General features: G+C 39.6%; 2 protein-coding genes across 27 annotated transcripts in view; one reads left to right on the top strand and one right to left on the bottom strand.

Moving 5' to 3' along the window:
• Positions 1 to 22326, bottom strand: part of HECW2 (HECT, C2 and WW domain containing E3 ubiquitin protein ligase 2) — a 507687-nt gene extending 485361 nt beyond the window's left edge. For 2 of the 8 annotated variants that reach the window (XM_072612722.1, XM_072612732.1), the window contains exons 1-4: positions 14084 to 21565; positions 11049 to 11145; positions 8754 to 8891; positions 8470 to 8637 (exon numbers count right to left, since the gene is read on the bottom strand). The gene's annotated coding sequence lies outside the window, so the exon portion shown is untranslated. The other 6 variants (XM_072612727.1, XM_072612726.1, XM_072612724.1 and 3 more) reach the window with 6 other exon arrangements.
• Positions 22327 to 23836: 1510 nt separating this feature from the next.
• CCDC150 (coiled-coil domain containing 150) overlaps positions 23837 to 25232 on the top strand; it is a 150476-nt gene continuing 149080 nt past the window's right edge. For 12 of the 19 annotated variants that reach the window (XM_072612744.1, XM_072612747.1, XM_072612739.1 and 9 more), the window contains exons 1-2: positions 23837 to 23971; positions 24122 to 24744. In XM_072612744.1, the coding sequence (XP_072468845.1) occupies positions 24562 to 24744 (183 nt within the window). In that variant the 5' untranslated portion in view covers positions 23837 to 23971; positions 24122 to 24561. The remainder of the gene's footprint in view (positions 23972 to 24121; positions 24745 to 25232) is intronic. The other 7 variants (XM_072612748.1, XM_072612738.1, XM_072612745.1 and 4 more) reach the window with 2 other exon arrangements.

Genomic DNA, 25232 nt, shown 5'->3' on the forward strand with positions numbered 1-25232 from the left:
TTTATTGCATTCTTAGTGTATATTTCCATTGGGCTGGAACCAATGACTGTATTTTATATAATTATAACTTTGAATGGGATAAATTCGAATACATGTGACCACTTCATGTGATTCAGTATTCATGCTAATTGAGGCCTGACTCTAGTCAGTAAATTCAAGAAAAAAATTACTAGGGAAAGGAGAACTACTAGGAGAAACATAAAATAATTTGATAGAAGTTAGATTTATAACAACATTTCACACCACATGTCATGTTAAGCTTAAAATAAATATGCAACCTGAATCTAAATGGTTATACCATTAAAATTTTGAAAATAAGATCAAGCACCACTCATAACTATAGATGAGAAAGACTTCTTAATGAACCAAGTAATCAAGGAAATAACAAAAGATAAAAGACAATTTTGATTACATAAAATTAAAAAAGAATATTTGCACAAATAAAATAGTGAAAAAACATAAATGGTAAAAGGGGGAAATATTCACATCAAATATCACCAATAAAAGTACAATATCCAAAATATGTAGGACATTGACATAAATTTATACCATCAAGAACCATTCCTCAATAAATTAAATGGTCAAGGACTAGGAACAGTTTTTAGAAGAGCACTTGAAAACTATAAGAGGCCATATAAAAACATTCTGTGAACCATTAGCATAATAAAATAGAAATAAAAATAAAAAGAACTCAGAGGTTTCCCCTCACCCAATCCAAATTGTCAAAGATGGGAAAAGACAGAAATAGCATATAGTGAAAGATCTTTCAGAAAACTGATACTATGTAGCTATGGAAGTAGAATAATTCTGAATTTGAATTTGGAATTGTGCAAGAAAAATGATTAACTCTACATGCCCTTTAACTGAGCAGTCTCACTATGCCCATATACACCAGGGAAGTCAGATATAAGGGTCTAATATATACCGATAGCAGCATTCCTCATGACAGCAAAGGGAACTAGAAGAAGAAAAGTAGGTGCCCATTTATTGGTGAACATCTGATAAAATTTTTAAGATAACGGGATTATTATTGGACAGTAAAAAAGTATAGATAAGATGAATACAGAGAATTATTGGGAGAATTGAATGAATTAATGAAAAGCCAAGTAAGCAGAACCAATAGAATAATATAAGAAATGACTGCAACAACATAAATGAGCAGATGACTAAAAGGAAGTTAAACTTTGAGTAATGAAGAACCAATTCAAGTCCCAAAAAAAGAAAAAAAAAAATGAACCACGCCTTCTTCTAAATAGAGAAATGGGAGACTAGTAGATTACGCTGTTGTATATTTTGCCAGATATGATCTCTTTATTACATTTTGTACTTGCTTTTCTTTGTAAAAAAAAAAAAAAGCATTCAATCTAGAGACTGCTATCCCAAAATTATCTCCAGTTTCTCCTGTATCTTTCTTGTTAGTACATAATTGCTTGCATGTTGTCTTCCCCACTGAACTGTGAGCTACTTGAGTACAGTATCTGTTTTTGTCTTTCTTATATCTACAACACTTAAAGAAGTTGCACTTCATCAATGGCTATCTACTTGACTTGGCTTGGAGACCATGGATAAGAAAACTATAATAACGTAAAGACCAAAGTATCAATACAACATATTTTAAAGGTACCAATAAAACATTTTTAATGAAAAGATAATTTTTAAAGCGTTGACTATCTGTGAAAAACTTTGTGTAAATTAAAAATTCTAGGCAGATGTTTAATCAGCAAATCTTACCAATTATGTCTGTCAGTTGTCATAAAGAAATAAAGACAAGCAAATGTACTTATGCTAGGATAAGAAATGTTTGAGGCTTCTAAGATTCAGCTAATCCAGCAGAGAAGTCGCCAGTAAAACAGAGAGAGAGAGAGAGAGAGAGAGAGAGAGAGAGAGAGAGAGAGAGAGAGAGCCTGTTCATGATATATGCCTGCATAATACATTCTTTACTTGGTTAGAGGGTAGCTCCAATTTGACTACTTTTCAGTAACGCAAGCACCACATGACTATTATGAAGCAGGAGTGATATCTACACAAGATATATAGCCCAGGATGCTGGAAGAACCTTACAGACAGGATTGCTGAATGATTGTCAAAGAGCTTTGAAAAATAGTGGAGAATGGGAGAACAGACACAGGGCTAGAAAGGGGCAAATATTTTCCTGATTTTTCCAAAAGTAAAGAAAGAATATTATTCAGACTATGCAGTTCACTCACATATAGGTCTTTAATGGAGTGCCAAAAGGCTTGGCCTTTTTCTTTGTTTTGTTCAACATTTTTATTGACTACATGGAAGAAGGCATAAACAATATGCTTATGAAATTTGCAAACAGCTGGGTATATTACAGTTATAGAACATTATAATATCACAAACTATGAAGAACAAAAGGAAATATACCCAGATTTATATGAACTTATATAAAATAGTAGCAACAGAACCAGAATCACATACGCATTCATGACAATTAGCTTTATAAAAATATACAGAGATCTGTAAAGGGACACTGTGAGACTACCATTGAATGTAGGCAGTATTCTATTGATTCTTCAATATAAGCTCCTTATTTTTAAAAATTTTCTTCTGTGAAATATGGTTTTTATTTCAGTTTCTGAGCTCATTAACTTACCTGGAATCACACTAACTCCATAGTTTTCCACTAATGATTCTTGGACTGATCTATTGGACTGATCTATTGGCTTTGTTTCTGATATCTTCCTCAAGAAGTGGTTTTCACTCAGACTTTTTTTTGTTGATATCTCCTTACAAATAATCAAGATTCTTTCACTGTACCTATCAATCAATTCTGTTGGGACTCATCCATCAACTGCTGTAGTCTCTGACAAGTACTATGCATTAGTCCCAAACTGATTTTTAACTAGGTAAAAGAGACCATTCCGCCCCATTTCTTACCTAGACTTAATCACTGAATGGGTGTTGCCTCAGTCAAACCGAGATCTGTCAAAGACCTTAGCTTAAAAAGGCCAAGGCCTTCCACTGCATCTAAAGGCCACTTTCAGTCATCTTGATCTATATCTGGCCACTGAACCCAGATGACTCCAGAGGAGACAGTGAGGCTGGTGATTTTGCACGGCCCTGCCTCACTTAACCAATTCACTTGTATGTCATGGCATCACTTCCCTGATGTCATGGCCCTCTTCAAAAACAGAGGACAAAAAACAACAACATTTAAGAATGGGAAAAGGAAGGGAACCCAGCAAATGACACAAAGGAGTGGTAAAGAGGCAGGAGAACAACCAGTAACGATGTCATGGAAACTATAGGCGTAATTCCAGAAGGGGATGAGGTAAGGAGTGTGGAAGGTTAACCAGAGAAATCAAGGAGGAGAAGTACTGAGGCAAGGCAATTGATTTCCTGGTTTCAAGATCGCTATCCCTTTGAGAGAGTCGATGCAGCAGGGTCATGGGGGTACAGATTTCTGGGGGTTGAGGGGGAAATGGTCATGAGCTGTGGAGGTGTCAAGAATAGAGCATTTATTCAAATTGCTTAATGGTATAAGGATAGAGATCAATAGATCAATAGCTCAAGGAGAGATCAGGGTTAAGTGGAGGGTTTTTTTGCCTACAGTTTATTGTTACAACGGGGGCTGTGAGGCACAAGAGGCTCTCAAAGGGGTAACCTCCCTTCTATTATAATGTGGCCAGAGCCCCCAAGACTCTTAATCCTGTTCCCTGGGCATTTACCACCCTTCATGCAAAGTCCTAAGCAGTACAGTCCTGAACTGACCCCATGCCACTCCCCATAAAACTGATTATTATTAGGGTTATTGCAGACAAGAAGCCCTGACTACCTCTCTGCTTTAGCTCCTGACGCTAGCCTTGACCCCTACACATTCATTCACACTCTCTACTTTCCACTTCTACTTCTCTATCCTCTGAACCCCATTGCAGTCTTAAGGCCTTTGCTGACTCTGAATACCCAACAAGCTTCCTAAACACTCATATTACATTCACACACCCATCCTCATTAGGGAGTAAGGATTTTTCAGAATCAGAATTAGTAACTCCATTCTCAAGGGATCCTTCAGATGCCTTTATTATAGTTTATTATATTATACATATATATTCATTATAGTTTATTATAGTTTAACCTGAGATAGAAAAGAAGAATCTGAGTTGGAATACAGCAGCCCTCTCTTTTCATCTTAAGGTTCCTGGAACAAGGGGTAAGTCTTCCTCCAAAATAGGGAGACAATTCAGGAATGAGAAATCAGGAGTCTGGGTTCCTAAGAGACATTAGGATCTCTCTCCAAGGGTTTTGGGGGAGGGTATCACACACTAGGGGTCAAGGTTAGAGTAGAAATCAAAAGGTCAGTCATGTCCCAGTAGAATCTGTCACATTTCTCTGTGTTTGTGAAAGAGCTTACTGAAACATCATAGATTCTAGCTCCAGATGCAATTCCATCTATGGTGGAGACATTTTATAAGCAATCAGGATATAAGCAATCAGATCTATAAACTGATCCAGAGACGGATACCAGTACCCTAAAGGGAACACAAGTATCCCCTCTTCCATGCCAGAGGAGTTCATATGAACCCAAACAAAGTTCTAGACAATATCCTATATGTCCCCTGAACTGAAACAGTGGCTAGAAGTAAGTAGGTGAAGATCACTGGCTGCTTGGGTTTGGGGATGCTATAAACAGTGAAATTGATGGAGCCATAGGGGATCTCCACAAAATAAATCTATCCTTGGCCTAAGAGAATTCAAGTAGCTAACTCAGCCTCCTTGGCAGCCTCAGGAGTCTGTCCCAGTAATAGTGGCTTTTCCTCAGTGATCTGCAACTCCTGTAACTTCACTGTGAGGGCTGGATTCTTACTGGTTGGATGCAGAAAGGTTAAAGGTGAGGATTCTTACTCCTTACAATTAAAGGTCTCTATTCTATGCATCCAGTGGTTGCCTTCTGTGCTCCCAAGCAAACAGTTGGAAAACAAGATCAGGAGAACTGCTTTTCTTATGTTTCAATAAAATATGTACACACACACACACACACACAGACACACACACACACACAGAGGGTAAGGAATCAGTGGAAAGGAGACTGAAGATACCGAATAAAAAGTCAATAATTGAGGAAGTGTGTGTTCGTCCTTTGTTGCCAAAGAAGACCATGCCATCAGAGAAATGATGACACAACTTGAACTTGACTTTGTTTTGAGTGATGGAGGGCTATGCAGGTCACCAGTCTCACTTCTCCTCCAGAGTCATCTGAATCCAGTGACCAGATATTCATCAGGATGACTGGAGATGACCCAAGATGAGACAATTGGGGTTAAGTGATTTACCCAAGGTCACACAGCTAGTGAGTGTCAAGTGTCTGAGATGAGGTTTGAACTCAGGTCCTCTTGCCTCCTCCACTGGTTCTCTATCCATTGCACTACCTAGCTGCCCCAACTGAGGAAGTAGTCTTATGAAAGAAGTAAGAGAGGACAGTTAAGATTTCAAGTAGAGGAGTTAGCATTAGAGGGGAGAAAGGGATACCTATTCCTTTGAGACAAGAGAAAGAGATGGTTAGGTAAGATTTAGAGCTATGTTGACATAGAGAAGGAAAAAATTAGGGAGATTATCATCTGATCAACTTATTTAGAAGAGTCATCTTTACATAGTGAAAGAGTTAAGAAAAGTAGAGAAATTTTAGAAAAGTGGAGGTGATGAATGCTGTCGGATCAACAAAGGATGAATAATAGAACAGTTAAGTAGTTGAAGTCATACAGCACCAATTTATAGTGAACCAGGTTAGTAACAACCTATAATTTTCTCCAGCAATGCTCTGTGGTCTAGAAGCAAAAACAGAAAAAGCATTCGGGTGGGCATGAACTAGGGTTGGGCACAGGGTGAGCTATCTGAAGATTAAAGGGAAAAGGGAGTACAGAATCATAATGAGAGTGGCATTAAAGTAGGCTGACCATGGAATTTAGGTTGGACATTTCTGTTGTTGAGGACAATACCATCCTCCCAGCCTTCTAGAAGTCATATCACACTTTTCATTCTCTTTCCTTCACTTCCAATCATTTGTCAAATCCTGTCAATTCTATCTCCATGACATCTCTGGCATGTTCCTCATCTTCACATGGCCACTTACCTACTCTATGATTACTGGATTACTGGATTGACTGGATTACTGTAATAACCTTATTGATCTCCCTACCTCAATTTGTCCACCTCTCCAAAGCAGCAAATATTGGATAAATTAACCAATTATCACAAGGTTACCTAATAATATTGGCTTATGTTTACTTTAAAAATTATTCTTTAAAAAGCATTTTATGTGCACTGTTTTAGTGCAATATTCATACTAACCCTATTGGACAAATAGTAGAAGTATCATTATTCTGTTTTCACAGATGAGGAAACTTGTGTGAAAAGAGCATTGTGTCTGTAGCTGAGTACTAGAGTTGAGGTTCTGAATTCACCACTTAATATCTCTGTGACCATAAACAAGTCACTTAAGTTTTCCGAGCTTCCACTGAGCTTACAATCTGTAAAATAACTACTATAATATTTGCGTTATCTCTCTTACAGTTGGGTGGTTTTTTTCCAGGGGGGAGGGGAAATAGGGAGTTGCTTTGCAAGGATGGTGTTTTGTAACCTTAAAGCTCACTATATAAAGTCCTCTGTAAAACTCCACTGCGATGCCTTATTGCAGTAGAGAAGTGAGTCTGCGTTCTCAGAGGCTGGACCAACAGAGCACAGGCTCTAAGAGATTTTATTATGCTGGAAAGGTTTCAGGTACTTTCCCAGCAACAGACTGCCTTCTGATGGCCAGGCTAGCTCAGTTCCAAGAGGTTCATCATCATAGACTCCCTGGGCTGTAATGAGTGGCTTAGTCATGACAATCCATGAATAATAAATGCTTATTGAATTGAACAGAATTGAACGGGCAAGAGAAATTATAATGGTGATTGTTATTCCTATTAATTAACCTTATTGATTTTCCCAAGGACAAACATACTCTTAAATTTCAGAGTTAAAATTTGAACTCAGGTCCCCTGACTCCAAATCCAAGTCTCTATTATTTATTTACCTTCCTGCACTACTAGAAGTATTCTTAGTGCCCTGTGGCTACAAGTTTCAGAGGAAATATTACTATACATGTCTGCTTTGAGGGTTAAGCAGGAGGCTGTATGGCCCTGGCCATATGTTTTTTCGGTTATCACCCAAAAAGTGGAATAACTTTATTATACATTCTGCCTTTAAATTCTTTGCTTAAACCAATACCTCCTCCTACATGCACTGCTGTTTTTCACATTTATAACATGCAAACCATCCCACACTGGAAATGGACAACCGCAGAAAAGAAGGAGTGGAGAAACGTGGGAGGACTCAAACATTTCTATAAACTGCCAATCCTACTCTAGAAAAACAATGCTACTATAGTACAAGTAGAAAGGGTTGGAAAAAGAAATTTAAGGATACAAGAAATCAGAATCTTATTAAACTAAAATACACACTGCCTTGCACACAAAGTGAATCAGTGCCAAACCCTGTGTTACTTTCACTTCAGATGCTAAGAAGTTTTAGAATATCCTTGAACACATTTCCCTATGTTCTTTCCTCCACAAAATGGTCTACTGAGTCAAAGTTCTAGAGGTAACAAAGGTGCATGAAACAGAAGTTTCATGTGAAGAATAATATCTCAAAGGAGCAGGATTTCAAGTATGGAATCTTAATGATAGTAGATTTGGGATCCCGTTTTTGTGAGTACTGAGAATGAGGTCTGAGAAATGTGACATCAGCTGGCATGAGGGGACGTGGAATGGTGGAAGATAACAAAAGAAGGGAGAAAGAGAGAGATCTCTGTACTTATAAAAAATCCAGGGAATAATAATTACATAAATAAATTTCTACATGAACCAAAGACTTCTTTTTTCATCAATTCATGGAGCACAAGTTTGACAAACCTTAGAAGGAATTTACCATATACCAGAAGGCAAGGACTGGACACATATTGTATTCTAGTAGAACTCTGTCTAAAGTGTGTTTTCCATGAACAGTTATTTTGAGAAGCCAGGAAGCTTTCCAAGAAGAGAGTGCATGGGGGCAGAAAATTAAAACCAGCTGGGATCTCAAAGGTTTGGAGAGACACTTTAGACTCAAAGGCTATACATAACCTCCATTTTCTGTTGTCAATATGTCTAACTAAAATTGCTACTCTGAAAGCTCTTCTATTCTGCATTATAGAAGGTACAAAGGAGAAACCACTGTGAGTATAGATTTTCTGTTTCATGTAGAAAGTAACCTACTTCCTCTTTGTAAGTTAGATCCATCAATCCATTAAAAGACGTCATTTAGAGTTCATTTTGGATGTCAAACAAGCTGCCTTTTTGCCAAACAACTATTGTCTCACTTTCATTCATTAAAAGACAAGCTCCATTGGAAAACTGTTATTAAAAGTATATATTCTATAGATAATCCTTGTTACTCTATAGGTCATATATTCTAAAGGTCTATAAAGGTTACCTTGATAGGAAATAACTATAAGATTCTTCAATTCTTTCATACTGGACGAAAGTATTTTGTAAACGTCATTCCACGTAGAGCCTCTAAGGTTTTCCATTCCCACAAAGGTCTGGTGATCATTTTCCCCTTATACTTGATTCCACATATTGAGATCTACTTAAGAAATATCTATAAAGGTACACAGAATAAACAGAAATCAAAAATAGAATGTGCAACTTATTCATTTAAATTGCAGTATCAAGTGGGTGAAATGTTAGTTTGATCTCTCATTCTCACTCACTTGCCTTTGGGATGATAAGCATTTGTGTCTTGGTATTGATCAGTTATTTATCTCAGAGCAATAGGTCCTCAGCAGACGAATGAATGAATTCTTTGAGCACTGCAGCCTAGAGCAGTTTGATTCATTTCGGGGAATATCTATCCTACAAGGGAAAGAAAAGGACATTCATTAGGTATGCACCTATCAAAATAGTTTATGTATTTTTTAGCAAGTTTTGTTTTCAAGAGATGTTATTTCTTCCATGACCACAGAAAAAGAAACAATAGTTAAAGCTTCACTTTATATCATAAGCCAATATTTCTCTCACTAACTTCTCCATCCTTCAACAGGGGGTTTTTTGGGGGGTGTAAGGAGCCATGATAGATCACATACTATCTGGGGCAATAAGAAAGGCAACATTAATAGTATCACCACATGGTCCTGGTAGTTCTTCCTAATCCTTCAAGTGCTTTGCAGACTTTTACTTAATACCAAGTTCTACCCAAGCTGATTCTATTTAACTTCACTCGACCATCGTGTTAGAGACAATAGCCAGTAATGGATAATTTCAAAAGGAAATAGTAACAGCATAAGACACATCCTAGGCTTCCAGAATTCTTCATTCAATTCAATGATAAGTATCTATCATGTGCAAAATGCTTAGGATATAAATCTAATGGAGGACCTGCTGTCAAGGATCTTACAATGAGGAGAAGAGGGTTTTGGGGAAGAAGAGAATAGATAATGGGATGAGAGGATAAGGATGCAAGTGACTCACATGAGGAAACAGAAAATAAGTGCAAAGGCAGGGTCTAGGCTCCAGGGATGGGGAACCTGCAGCCTCGAGGTCACAATGTGGCCCTCTCAGTTCTTGAGTACAGTTGACTGAGTCCAAGTCTTACAGAACAAATTCTTTTATTAAGGGGATTTGTTCTATGAAGTTCAGATTCAGTCAAAGGGCTGTACCTGAGGGCCTCGAGGCCACAGGTTCTCCACCCCTGTGCCCTGCATTATGAGAAAACAGAGGAGGGAGAAATAATTGGGGGGCTTGTGGTGTACTGTTCAAGAAAGGGGCAATACTTATCATATTATCTTGTCACCAATGCCAGCCACTGGAGATATACACATATAACATATGTACATACACATACATACAAATACAGACATACATATCTATATCTCTATATCTCATTTTTTACTGAAGGGCTAGAACTTTTAACTTCACCAGAAGCATAAGACTTCTAGCATATACAACTGGAATTGATAATTTCACTAATCATGCAAATTCCTATTCCCTTTGCCTACTATATATCACCTCTCAAGAATAAAGGTAATTTAATCTACAGAGTTTGTGGGGTAGAGTAGCAGTGATATTATCACAACTCTAGTATCTAGTATCTTAGTCTTAGACTAGATCTACAAAGGAGCTGTAAACCTTCCTTGGGAGCAAGGACTTTTTTTGTCTTTCTCTGTATCCTCAACACTTAGCATAATGTCTAGCACTTACTAAGCTCTTAATAAATGCTTTTTGAAACTTTGAAAGACTTTAGAATTCTCATCAATGCAATGATAAATAATCATTTCAAAAGGCTAAAGATAAAACATGTCCTTCACATCTTGCCAGTCAAATGATGAACTTAAAAAACAAAGAGAAACTATATTTCCAGCCATGGCCCATGTGGGAATGTGTTTCAATGCATGTTTGGAATGAGGTTTTCATTTTTCATTTGCTCATTCAGAGATGGGAAAATAATAGGAGGGACAGATTAAAATTTTTTAAAAATATTTATTGAATGAACAACAACCGACTACCGATCAAAAATCATCTTTGCTTTCTTAGTATTCTTAATACACTTTGCTCTTTTCTTGTAGGTTGAACATCTTTTTTTTACATTATTTTATAGCTGGATCAGATTGTAAGCTCTTTGAGGGCAAGAACTGTCATTTCTCTTTTCATCTTAGTGCTTAGCACAGTGCTTTGTCCATATCAAACTCTTGATAAATGTCTAGGTGACAATCACCAGCTAGGTGACGCAGTGGATAAAATGCTGGGCCTGGAGTCAGAAAAACTCATCTTCCTAAGTTCAAATCTGGCCTCAGACACTTACTAGTTGTACGATCCCAGGCAAGTCACTTACTGTTGGCCTCAGCTCTTCATCTGCAAAATGAGCTGGAGTTTCTAGTATCTTTGCCAAGAAAATCCCAAATAGGGTCATGAAAAGTCAGACACAACTGAAATAAGTGAACAAATAAATGTTTGCTGAATAGAAGAATGTTGAATGAGCAACAATTTCTGCCAATGAGTCTAAAAGACACAAACCTGGAAGCATTACATGGTAGATGAGATGACCTCTGGTAGCTTGCTCTTCTCAGATCTTCACAGAAAAAGTTAGAGTCCCCTTAAGAAGATTTTCATCCTTAAGCAAAGAAAGAATCTGAAGAAATAGCTTGCATTTCCTTAGGTGGAAATGACAATGAATCATGTCCAGAAAATTATTCATTCTGACTCTTCCTTAAGTCAAAAAGAAGTACAGACAAAAAGGACAGCTTTGAAAGCTATAGGTTGACCTTACATACTTAAAAAGATAAGCAAGTTGTTCATACTGGAGATAAGAGATTTCACGTATACTCTTCTTATTCTGTTCTACAATGTAGATGGATATGTCTATTTTACTGGATGATTGTTACATTTAAAAATAAAATATAAATAAGTCAAAAGCAAAATAGATTATCCCTGAAATTTTTCCAGCTATACATAGAAAAAAATAAAAAGCGCAGGCAGTAATTTTTCTCTAGGGTAAGCTCTGGAGTCTAAGAGAACCAATTAAAAAAAAAAAACAAAAACAATACTTGCACCAAAATGAATGAATGAATAAAATTTTAGAAATTCAAATTCCTTGACACTCAAAGAGATTCAAGGCATCTTAGAGTTAAAGCTTTGTTTAAGTTACAAGTTTACTATGAGGAAAATGGGGGAAGGGGGAAATATTGCAAATAATTTTGTAATATTCACATTAAGCAAATTGCAAATCTTAAATCATTATTAGTATCTGTCAGCATGTCAGAGAGAAGAGTATAGTTTTTTTTGGCCTTTAATTACATAATAATTGAAAATTCAAGAGGAAAGAAATATAAGAAGGAATGAAAGAGTGGAAAAGTAAATTTTAATTTTGACGGGAAATAAAAACAAGATTCTCTAGTTTGACTTCGTCTGACACATTATCACTTCGGTCATTGCTTACAGAGCTGGTTTTCAAGTTGTCTTCCAAATGGAATCTCTAGGGGTTTCCATGAAAAGGGTAAACATTTTTAATTGGTGTCTGTTAGCCAACTTCAGGGCCCCCAACCCTGCTCCATAAAATGAAAACCCATTCAAAAGGGTTCCATAACCTCAAAAAGTATAAAAAAATTGGTCTATCAAATCATCAACTGGGCTAACAAAAAAACCACAAAAATAAAGGGAAATTTTCTTTTTGGGGATTTTGGATTAAGATATTAAAATGGAATTGTTTAGTCAGTTCTCAGCTATTCGGGGGCTGATTATCCAGGTTACAAATTAATTTATCTCTACCTCAGCTTCTTTTTCTCCTTACCATTTCCTGCCTTCTAGTCATTTTAATTAGGTCATGTTACTTACTTGGACGGATAAGAAAGAAGGAAAAAAGAAATCTTAAAATTAGTCAATCAGGCTTCTTGTTAGCATTTCTAGTAAAAAAAAAAAAAAGCTCTTTAGGGAGAAAGGTGACACAATTGTTCAACTGCAGTGGGAAGATTATCTATGAGCTATTATTTGTGTTAACTTTCTCCCCTATGATTACGGATAATTGAAAATCAGTTCAGGAGAATATCTGAATAATGAAGTATAATTAGCTCCCTCTATTGACTGAAATGCTTTTCAGTTCTCTTAACAGCTTTATTAAGCCCCCTTTGCTGAAATGCCTTAGGTTTCCTGAGTGATTTGTAGGGCTTTTATTTTTTCTTTTAATACCGCACTAACAGGATTGATAAAGAGAGTTTACAACTGTGGTTTGATGTGCACTCTATCCTTGTAGTAGAAGAGTTGTGAGAAGCGATATAACAAAGAATAGGTCAATTCAATCAAGTCCTGGGTTGCTAAGTAAATGATGACTCATCTTAGATCTGCCTGCATTCATTACTGTAGAGAGGTGCTTCTCTGTGGAGGCTCAAGGGGGAAGATGGAATTGCATTAATTGCACTGGGAGTGGTAACATGCTCCTTCCATGATCACTGAAAGATCAAAAACATATTGTGTTTTAGCTACAAAGGTTTGTTTTTTTTTTTTTAAAAGAGTGATAGGTGTCCCCCAGAATCTCCTCAAATTATTGTGGCTTTGCTGGATATATAGCAATTTCAATGTTCTTTAAAACTATACAGATAAGTACAGTGTAGACTTAGAAAAAGCTACATACCTGTTCTCACAAGGCAAGTGACAATTTATACTGTGCTAGTAAATGAATGGGGGTGGCTAGGTGGTACAATAGATAGAATGCTGGGCCTGAAATCAGAAAGACTCATCTTTCTGAGTTCAAATCTGGCCTTAGACCCTTACTAGCTGGGTGACCCTGGGCAAATCACTTAACTCTGTTTGCCTTAGTTTCTTGATCCCTAAAATGAGCTGGAGAAGAAAATGGGAAACCACTTTAGCATCTTTGCCAAGAAAATCCCAAATGGGGTCAAAAAGAGTTGGACACAACTGAACAACAAGAAGGAAGGTTTCATTCATTTTAATATCAACCTATTCCTTATGGAGAAGTGAGTGGTTTGGTTTGGTTTTGTTTTCTATGAATGTGTATTTAGAAAAAAAAAAATGAGTTCATCAAAAAAAGTAGGGGATGGGTTTGGGTTGGGTTTTTTTTCTTTTTTTGTTATGGTAATTATCAAAAGGTCAAGTTTCCTATAATTACATTAGGAACAGAGAAAATCCCTTGAAGCATGTCTGGGGAATTGTCTGCCTTCTGTTCCCCTTCTGGGGGATCACAATTCTCTGACCTTCTGCTAAAGGTGGTTGGAAGTGTTGTATTGTTCCCAGGTACTGGTGGGCTAGATCCTTAAGGACTTAAGCACTGAGATAATACAATAGTTCATTTATAAAGTGGAAGGGAATAAGCATTTATTAAGAGCCTACGGTGTACTAGGCATTGTGCTGTTATTATGCGTACTAAAGGTAAATAGTAACTGTTTCTCTTTTGGCCAGGAACCCTCAGGGTCTTTCCCTCCCAGTTTGATTTTTTTTTTCTTTTTTGATTTAAGGGCCTTCCCTTGAATAATTACTTAAAGAGGCCTATTCACTGAACAGGCTATCTCACTCAAAGAGAGAACCTGAAAAGACCTTACCCTAAAAGGGCCAGGGCGTCCCATGGCATCCTGGGCCATCCACAGCCTTCCTGATGAGTGGGACAGGTTTAGTGAAGACTTCTCAGATTGTAGTTCTTCTCCCAGAGGTGAGGTAAGACTGAGAGGCTCAAGGTTATGTGTGGGATGGCTCAGGTCCCTACATAAATCAATTACTCAGAGGCCTCTCAAAGTGATGACAGAAAAGAGTTTTATTCGATTCTCGAGAATCTGGACAATCCCACAGCAGTTCACCTGGAGTAGGAAAGCCGAAGATAAAAATCAGGACAGTGATTTATAAACCCTAACGCAAGTCCCTCCTCCCCCCCACTGACCATTATCCTCATTAGCTGAGGATATGGTCTTACATTCTAGACACGAGATCTAACCAATCCCTTTGAAATGAAGACATCGAGGAATTACGCAAGTTTTGTCCAATCATTGAGACCCCAGTACACCACACAGTTTTATACCTTATATGGAACTATTCTATTCCAAAAACACTGCAGCCCCGAGCCTCCAGGCCCCACCTCACCCTTGGGAGAAAACCACAATCTGAGGAGTCTTCACCAAGTCTATCCCACTCAATCCCTCCTCTTATTTTATCAGCCTGAAGACTTCTCACGGATGTTTTAACCAAAGTTCTGTAACATAATCTCACACTGTCTATTAATCTCCTCATCCCAATCAGGATCATTCATGTCTCTTGTCTCCACAGGTACCCAACCTTCCTTTTTTAATATCATCAGTCGAATGGCTCCTTCAGTCCTTTCTCCTACTCCAGCAAGTTTTAGTAAAGAATTTCTAACTATTTTAGTAATTAGTGAAATCAAACAAGATAAACAAATAGGAAGTAATACAATGCCACTAATTGCTATAAGGCCAAACCACAGTAACCTCTTCCACCAGCTCCCCTCAAACCAGGACCACCAGGATGTATTGAAAGGGGAGCCCCAAGTTTGTATGGGAACATGAGCAACCTTCCTGATATTCTTGGTGATCTCTTTCACTATCCTTCCATTATCATCAATTTTTAAGCAACATGTAGATAAATTGAGCTTCCCACAAATTCCTCCTTCTTCTGCAAGTAAATAATCTAAGATTAATCTATGTTGCAGTACTGCTTCCCTAGTTTGTGTGGCTTGATCAGCCAGTAAGTCCAAAGCCTTTGCTGTTTGATTGGGTATAATTTCAACTACTGCTTGAAGTCTGATTAGTCTGTTTAATAGATATATAGGGGTTCTATAACCCCAGCTCCCATCTTGAGCCCAAGTTGCAGGCCCATACTCTCTGATTATCCTCTCAGGAGGCCAAGTATCGCCCCACCCATTTGCATTTCCAGTCTGAGTGAGGGAGGTGTCGATGTTCCTCTTTCTTTTTGCTAGATCATCATATAGAGGAACCCCTGGATGCTGTTTCCCTGATTCATTCTTTCTACTTTGCCTGAGGAAGGAGAATGCCAGGGAGTGTGAAACTCCCAAGTAATCTCCAGTGCTTTTATTAATGACTGCAAAACCTTGGCAGTATCCTCTCCACCATGCCATACCGTGGAATTATCTGTTCCAATAATATCTTACTAACTGAGGAGGCAGTAGCTCGTGATAAGGGAAAGGCTTCTACCCATGAGGTCAGGTGATCTACTATGACTAGCAGGTATTTGAGACTGCCCACTGATGGTAGTTCGGTGAAGTCCACCTGAATGCTTTGGAAGGGTCTGTATCCCGGGGGCCTGCCCCCTTTGGGGGGGGTGGCGTTGAGCAGTATTATTCGTCCTTCGACAAATCAGACAACCCTCCACCAATTGTCTGGCCAGTGTGTATAAGCCCGGTGACACAAACTTGGTCAATACAGCATCACACAGGTTTTGGACATCCCAATGACTACCTTGATGTAGGTATTGCAAGACTCGTCTCATCCCTGCCTTGGTCAGTACCTCACGGCCATCCGGGAGAAACCAGCGCCCTCCTTCTGTCTCCTTGGCTCTCAAGTCTTGAGCCTTTTTCTTCTCTTCCTGAGTATAGGATGGGGAGGGGAGATTGGGAGGCAAAGTAGGAATTAATACCAACATTGCAGTCTGTCCAGGTTCCTTTTCCCCAGCCTTCCTCGCTTCCTCATCAGCAAGGCGATTACCTCTAGCCTCAAAGGTATTCCCTATTTGATGTCCTTTCACATGCACAATAGCAATTGCTTTGGGCAACAGTAAACTACTCAATACTTTAGTCAGTAGGGTGGTATGAGCTAGTTCCTTTCCCTTACTATTTACCATTCCTCTTTCTTCCCAAATTTTTCCAAAAACATGTGCTACTCCCCAAACATACTTAGAGTCTGTATATATAGATCCTTCTTTCCCTTCTAATAATTTTAAAGCTTGATGCAAAGCATACAGTTCACAAGTTTGTGCTGACCAAGTCTTAGGTAAGCTACTAGCTTGTACTAGAGAACTTCTATCTCCATCTATTATGGCACACCCATTCTGTCTCTTTCCTTCTATCACCCGGGAGGACCCATCTATAAACCAATTCACTCCCTCAAACAAAGGGGATTCTTGTAAATCCTCCCGCACTTTTGTCTGATAATCAGTTATATCCAAACAGCAGTGTTCCAAATTTACAGGCTCCTCGGGTGAGGCTGACAGAAAACTAGCTGGATTAAGGTTATGGTCTTGGGACAGTATTAAATCATCCTTTTCTAATAATATGGCCTCATACTTTAAAATTCTTGAATCTGTCAGCCATCTCCCAGCTCTCTGATTTAAGATAGATCGCACCTGATGAGGTACACTCACAATCAAACAGCCTCCAAAAGTGATTTTTCTACTTTCTTCTACTAGGAGGGCAGTGGCTGCCACAGCCTGTATGCAAGTTGGCCATCCTTTTCCAAATTCTGTGTGTTCTCACACACGCTTCAAATGGAGCTTTAATACTGACAAAGTGTGTCTCCAAGCATGAAGCTTGAGAGTTATTAACTAATAGCAATAATTATAAATGAAAGTAAACAACTTTAAAATTTTAAATGCAATAACCTTCCATAACTTTGTCTACTGGCTTCCCAATCATGCTAAACATTTTCTGAATTGGTATGGGGGAATAGATAGTTCAAGGTTCAACTTACCCATATTCCTCCCCTCCTCTTATTTTTCCTTTTTCCATACCTAAATCCAATCAATAAATACCTCTTCACATTCTTTCCCTTATGAATCCTTCCCTTCATCTATCTTCCTTTTTATATGAATATGGGAAGAAAGCAAAGTTGACTGAAGCATTAGCAAATTACAGGGGGGCAGTCCCCTTGTCATAAGTACAGATACAGAGATTTAAATTAATGAACTGTCCATTTAGAGGTTCCATCTCATACAGCAGTCTGGGGAGAAATATCATCTTATGCAATTTTCTGATCTGGATGCTCCTTCAAACAGTCGTCAGCACAGCATCTCAGCATCTTCTTTTCTTTATCTTCTTGTAGAAATCCAGATGTCCACTCTCCTACAGAATTGAACTTAATACCATCTTAGATTACCAATCCTATCATTCTTACAAAAATCGAAATTGAAACTTTGACAAATTATCATTTTTTTTTTTTTAAAGAAAAATAAGAAATTCACGTTAAAATGCAGCTTCTACATTTCACAGCAAGTCATTATTCATTCCCTCATTAGGAAGATGAGATTTCACTAAGGAGTCAACACCAGGCTCCAGTACTTATATAAATACAATAAATAATCATTCTTAACACAGTGCATATCACATCATAAAACAATTCCAACTTCTGATCATGTGATGCTTCTTTTGAAGCATTTACAATATAGTCTACAAACCATTTTTCATTTAGCATTAACCAACTAGGACAAAATAATAACTATGCATGCTAGCCTCACAAGCCCTTAACCTAATCATCTCCACACCATTACTAAGAATTAGAGGACCCTAACTTATTGTTGTTGTTCTAAAGTCCTAAACCTGTTAGCTCAATGTTAGACTTAACCTCAGATGTTCCCCTACCAACAATCTATTATTCAACAGATCTGGTATTATTACTTACAAAACTTCTGATTTTAGGAATTTGCCACTAAGAGTAGGGACATTGCAGGGAAACATCTCCCTTACTTCACGTCAGTTCCAGGCAGGAGTAGGTTGTCAACTGGCATTCAGCCAGGCTTCAAGTCTGCCAGGTGTCAGTGGGGAAATTGAGTCAGGAAAATCCTACCTCAGCCCAGACTGAACAGTCGCTCTCCCGACCTTCCCATGAGATCACCTTTTTGCAGTTCATACCAGCATCTCACAGGCTTATTGGCATCATGGATCAGTGGCTCAGACCACCTCTCTTGCTATCCACACCTGGAGTTAGACTCAGAAGAACAGTCAGTTAATAGTCCCACAAAAATCTTAAAATAGCAAGCTCCAATAATCAGTTTCAGACATGACTAATTTCACATTGGCCAAGGAACATCTTTGAAGCAGGTCTAAGTAGCCTACATGCCTTCCTATACATGTTCTAGTTCCTGATTGAATAACAATCATAAGTCATTGCTCTAATAGATTTATATCTGTTTCCCAAACTACTTTATCCCTTTCTAACCCTGCTCAATCTAAAAGAATGAGCTACACATGTGATAAGTTCAAACACTAACTTGAATTTTTATGTTCATGTAATGAATTCAAATCAAAACAATCATTTAACTTTCAATGCCAAATATTACCAGAGGCTACCTACCTCTAAGAAAATTAGACTGAAATTCTTTCCCCAAACTGAAGATGCCTCTGATTTAGTCTCAGTAATTAATTCAGTTAATTGTTTTAATACTAATTGCTTTTACATCATTTTGTAACCTGTAAAGATCTCACTCCAAGTTGGGACCTTTGTCCATTACCCCAAAAAGTTTTAGTCCCATTTGTCTAAAGGCCTTGGAAAACCTCACCTTGAAAACTCCTTGGTTTTTCCACGTGAACCGGCTCTCCTAAGGTCCACTCTTATCACTATACCCAAGTCTATTCTACTTCCCACTCTTAATTCTATCAGTCCAAATCTCCAGTTTACTGGCCACTCCCATCAAGACCATTCCTGGAGCTCCCAGACCACCTGCCCCCCCCCCCCTTTTTATAAGGGATTCCTTTCCTTGAATCCCCCTGTAAATAAAATACAATTACAGCTAACTTTGAATCCCAATTTTGTTCTGTGTAACAATGATACAATATCTATTCTCATTAGATTTAGAAAGAATGTCCCCAGGGATTTTATTTACCTCTTAGATCTTAAATTTGCCCTAAGAAGCCAATCACTGAAGATCATTTCTTGTACATTTTCAAATTCTCACCAAAGCAAGTTCTATATACAATCTCCTCAGCTGCTGGGGCTGTACTTGTTACTAGCCTGAGGACAGCTTCTTTTCCCACATATACACACAGTGTACCGGCTTTAGGTTTTAGCATTAGAATTACAAATGGCAAACATAATTTTGTAAGTGGTAACAAATTGTTTTAGCTATGAACCTGAACAATAAATTTCAGATGACATCAATTGTATTTTCATATCCTATTAGAGAAACTAAATTCTTCCCACTTTTGTAACTTACAAATACGAATTGGATAGGCCTTTCAAAAACCCATACGAAAGATTTTACAAAGTATTTCTTAATACAGCAAATATGTCTTCTCTTATGAACAGTTTACAATTTATCACAATCCCCTTGAAACTAATTGACAGAAATCACAAGACCTAAACCCACAGCCTTTTCATATTTGCCCATAAACTTTCTTTTACAAAAATAACTTTAGAGTAAATGCTTGATTCATGGCAAAAACAATTTTAGCTAAAATTTCCTTTTCAACAACAGAAATAAACTTTTAACATAATACATGCTCAGATGAAACAGGCTTGAAAATCACACCTATATATATATATACCCGTACATTTTTAAAGCATTCTCATTTTCTTAATAAGAATGCTACAACAAGAAAACTCTTACAAAAAAACAATTCATAACAACTCTTTTTAACCAATTCACAAACTAGCTTAACAATGCAATTTCTAATACAATATTTAGATGGATTACCTAAAAATTTAAACTTATTTAAGTTTACTTAAAACTTAAAAGAAGCCATTAACCTATTCAGCTCTTTTTAAGTTTCAAATTATCAAATTTCTATTACATCTTTTTAAAACCCCAATCTATTAGATTAATGTTGCATCTAACAAATACCTATCCTTTTGTTAATGGAGCTAACATTTTTGGCAGAAATGCTGCTGGGTGTCTCTGCCCTCCTCTTATTTGTGCCAGGATTCCCAAGGCCACCCCTTTCTGGCCCTCCCACCCTGCAAAGAAAAAGAAAAACCTAAACTTATTATCTTTTTACTTTAAATACATTGTCTGGCATCAAATATATTGATCTAATTAAACCTAAATCCAAAACTCTCAGCTCTAAGTTGCTTACTTGAGATTTTTTTTACTTTCTAATCTTCTGCTTACTTCCACCAAACTTTAATAAATTCTAACCTATCTGAAGCATTAAATTAAGAATGACACATTTCACCTATTCACAATTCCAAATACGACCAGAATGAATTCACTTAACTTTCTGTTATTTCCCATTACACTAAAATTTCTTCTTTTGGGTGAGGCAGGAAATGGTTAATTGGTTGCTAGCATGCCTCTTAGGTCTGAGGGAAAAAGAATTTTTTTTTTTTTCTCTCCCTCCTTGTCCCTCCACCCCTCTGAAACTAGTCTGGAGGGGTTGAAGAAAGGGAGTAACAGGAATTTCAAGGACAGTTCAGCTCAGCCTTTCTGCTCCTGCAGGCTGGCTGGCTAAATTTACAACCTTATCAGATAAAAACAGAGACACACAGACTTTCATTCACACAGAAATACCAACACAACATATACAGACAAAACATTTAACAGAACAGAATAGGACATATAGGTTTAAATTTTTGTCACACCCAGTCCTCGGAGGAACCATATTTGGGCCAGATTGTGCCTCCTCCTCCTCCAATGTCTTTTCACCCCATATGAAACAACAGTACTTAATCATCTTCTTCTACATTCTTTTCTCTATAATTTTGGTAATTCATGCCAATTTTGTAATCGGTTTCCCAAGGGACTATTTACCGGTATCTCTTCCTGACTCCACTCCGAAGCTCTATTCCTGGACTGCTTTTGTCCCATTTTGGTCGAGGGTTGTCACCAACACCTCCGAGTCTGAGACTCAACGAATTATGCTAGCTCCCTTGCTAGCTTCTCCTGCTGGCTCCTTTGGTCGAGGGTTGTCGCCAACACCTCCGAGTCTGAGACTCAACGAATTATGCTAGCTCCCTTGCTAGCTTCTCTTGCCAGCTCTCTGGTGAGGGTCGCCCGTCACCAACAGTCACCCAGCAAACGTTTTTGGGGGGGCCCTTCACCCTGGGGTCCCGCAGTCCACTAATTTGGTTGGGAGTCGTCACCTTCTCCCCGAGTCTATCTAAGACTCAACGAATTGACCCCCCAGACCCCCCCCCCGCGCTTACCGCTGGGTTGTATACGCGTACAAGTTGCCTGACTGCAAACTTCAACACCAACCGGTTGGCATTTTTACACACTTCACAGCTTCGGAGTCTTTGGAGTCCTTATCTCTATTCTTTTCTGTCTTCACTGAGTTCCTCTGCTTCAGGTCGTTACCTTGCAGAGAGGGAGGCCCAGCAGCTCCTTTCAAGGACAATGGGGAAATCTCCCCACGGGCGCCCAAGTCCTTGGACTGAGCTGTCAGCCGTCTCTCAGAAAGGTCACAGATCCCGGTACGTGCCCCCAAACTGTGTGGGATGGCTCAGGTCCCTACATAAATCAATTACTCAGAGGCCTCTCAAAGTGATGACAGAAAAGTGATTTATTCGATTCTCGAGAATCTGGACAATCCCACAGCAGTTCACCTGGAGTAGGAAAGCCGAAGATAAAAATCAGGACAGTGATTTATAAACCCTAACGCAAGTCCCTCCTCCCCCCCACTGACCATTATCCTCATTAGCTGAGGATATGGTCTTACATTCTAGACACGAGATCTAACCAATCCCTTTGAAATGAAGACATCGAGGAATTACGCAAGTTTTGTCCAATCATTGAGACCCCAGTACACCACACAGTTTTATACCTTATATGGAACTATTCTATTCCAAAAACACTGCAGCCCCGAGCCTCCAGGCCCCACCTCACCCTTGGGAGAAAACCACAATCTGAGGAGTCTTCACCAAGTCTATCCCACTCAGTTACTATATTTTTAGAACAGAATAATTCCATATAAGGATATAAAACTGTGTAGTACATTAGGGTCTCAATGATTGGATAAAGTTTACCTAATTCTTCAATGTCTTCATTTCAAAAGGGATTGGTTAGATTTTGTGTCTAGAATGTAAGATCATATTCTCAGCTAATGAGGATAATGGTCAGTGGGGGGGGGGAGGGACTTGCGTTAGAGTCTATATAAATCACTGCCCTTTCTTTGTCTTCGGCTCTCCTACTCCAGGTGAACTGCTGTAGGATTGTCCAGATTCTCGAGAATCGAATAAATCTCTTTTCTGTCATCACTTTGAGAGGCCTCTGAGTAATTGATTTATGTAGGGACCTGAGCCATCCCACACACTGATGAATATCTGGCCACTGGATCCAGATGGCTCTGGAGGAGAAAGTGAGGCTGGTGACCTGCACAGCCCTCCCTCACTCAAATCCATTCACTTATCAGTTACAGCATCACCTTCTGGATATCATGGGCCTCTTGGAGACTGAAGGATGTGCAACAACTGAAGCTGAGGGGGAAGTGATCCACCCAGGGTGACTGGGGAGTCGAGACAGAAGGCCAGGACCCCATCTCATGGCTTGAACAATAAGGGGAGCACCTGAAGAGGAGGAAGTAGATTCAAACCCTAAGGTCTGAATTCGGGTTTTGCTGTTTATGACTTGTACAACCTCAGGAAAATCCCTAAGTCTCCCTGAACCTTGGTTTCCTCACCTGCAAAATGAGGTCAGCTGAATTTCATTGATGTCTAAGGCCTCTTCCAGGTGTAAATAAATCAAATAATCAAGAAGAATTTATTCAACACCCACTACGTGTGCCAGGCACCATGCTAGGCAAGGGGTACAGGGTGCAAAAAATGAAACCATCTCTACTCCCAATGATTCTAGTGCAAGAGAAAACTAGTACATATGAAAATAGAGAGAGAATAAGTATAAAGTTAGTAATAAATATATTTGTTCCCACTTCCATTCTAAGGACGTATACGCACGTGCACACAGTAACAAAGAAGTAGGCGCTTAGTAGGTGCACCCTTGCTTATATCTGATAGACATGCATGCTTAATAAATAATGAATAGCTGAATTAATGCTTACCGAATGACTAAATCGGCTTATAAAGTGGTTGGCATGGGTGCTGTCTTTTGATTCCTAGGTAAGTTGGAAGTAAGGGAGGCAGAGTTGCAGGAAGTCGTTGGCCCCACTCTCTCCTCCAGAGTCATCATAGCCAAGTGGCAAATACAAAATGGTAGTCTGAGAGAAAGAGCCCCAGCACGTGGAGGGGAAGAGGAAGGGTTTCACGCAGAAGCTCTAAAGCCCACCCTACACACACCCTGACTACCTCCCGTCGTGCCTGAGGAGCGAGGAAATCCAATCCAGAACTACATGTCCCAGCGAGCACCGCGAGTCACCGAACAAAATACCTGCTATATTATCTACGGCTCCTTTTGCTCTAGAGACGCGGGTCCGTCGCGTGTACAACTACAATTCCCAAGATGCTCTCTAGCCGAGGGGGCGCTATGCGCATGAGCGCTGCCTCGCTGTGGAGCGGTCGGTTTGAAGCTGGGCTTGGAGCTCCGTGGAAACCGCCTTGACTGAAGCATTGGGGTGAACGAAGGAGGAGCGCCGGACAGTCGTTGGGGTGAGGGTCCGGGGGGCTTGGGAGGCCTGGGGATGGAGAGGACGGAGAGGAGCCCGGGCTCACTCCTCCTCCGGGCGCGGGGGGAGGGGAAGGGGAAGTTCGCCTGCTCCTGGGCGGCTGTTGACAAGGCGAGCGCCTCTCACTTAACAGATGAGGAAACCGAGACCCAGCGCGAGAAAGGGACCGGTCTAAGGTCGTGGTTAATGCGCGAGAGTCCTTGGGACGCCAACCCTCTCGTTCAACCGCCTGCACTCCACTTGGGCGACGCTAGGTGGCGCAGTGGATAGAGCGCCCGGCCTGGAGTCGGGAAGACCCGAGTTCACGTCCTGCCTCCGACCCTTGCTAAGCCGTGTGACCCTGGGCAAGTCACTGGAGCCGCTGGAGAAGGTCCCGTCCCCTTGCCCAGGTCACGAAGCGCACCCCTGAGCCACGGAGGCCCCTGTAATCACGCCTCCTCCAGGACGCCCCCAGCACGGCGGGAGCCCCTGCTGTGACCCCGGCTCCTTTCCTTTATCTACAATTCGGGCGTTTTCGTGCGTCCGTGTCGTGGCCACTAAAGGTACAGGACGTTTTTCCAAGCCAGTGTAATAATGAAAGTAAGACACCCCAAACCAGTTAGGGCCAGTCTGATGCTCCCAGTGTTGTCCCTTTCTAAACTGCAGATGGATTCGGATGTGGCAGCAGCCCCAGCTCCAGAAGGGGATGAGGAGAGCGGAGGAGCAGTCAGACACCCTAATGAAGGACCTCAGAAAGCTGGGTCTGCTCGGACAAAGGTAGCGCGATCAGCTGGGCTTGTGTAGTGTGGCACTCCTTCCTTGCGAATAAAAGCTACACTTGAGAATTTTAGTTTGGAATTCAGTTGAAAAAGTGTTTGCAATGGTTTTTGAGGGAGAGAAAAATGCTTGAAGGAGTTGGGAAGCCCAGTTTCTTAGAATGAGTCTGTAGCATCTTCTCCTCCCTTCCTAGCAAGGGCAGCTGTTGGTTTAATAAAAGGAAGCGTCAGGAAAGACCTGAGTTCAGATCCCACTTCAAACATTACCTATGGGACCCTGGGCAAGTCACTTAAAGAAAAAAAAATCTTATCTGCCTTAGTTTCCTCGATTGTAAAATGGGGATGATAATAATAGCACCTACCCTCAGGGTTATTGTAAGGAATACTTGAGGTATTTGTAAAAGTGCCTGGCACATACAAGGCATTATGCTTATTTCCTCCTCCTCCTTTTCCTCAAACACTATTTTCATATCCTTCTCCCTTTCAGGA

This window comes from Notamacropus eugenii, chromosome 5 (genome assembly GCF_028372415.1).
Source record: "Notamacropus eugenii isolate mMacEug1 chromosome 5, mMacEug1.pri_v2, whole genome shotgun sequence".
NCBI classification, from domain to species: Eukaryota; Metazoa; Chordata; class Mammalia; order Diprotodontia; family Macropodidae; genus Notamacropus; species Notamacropus eugenii.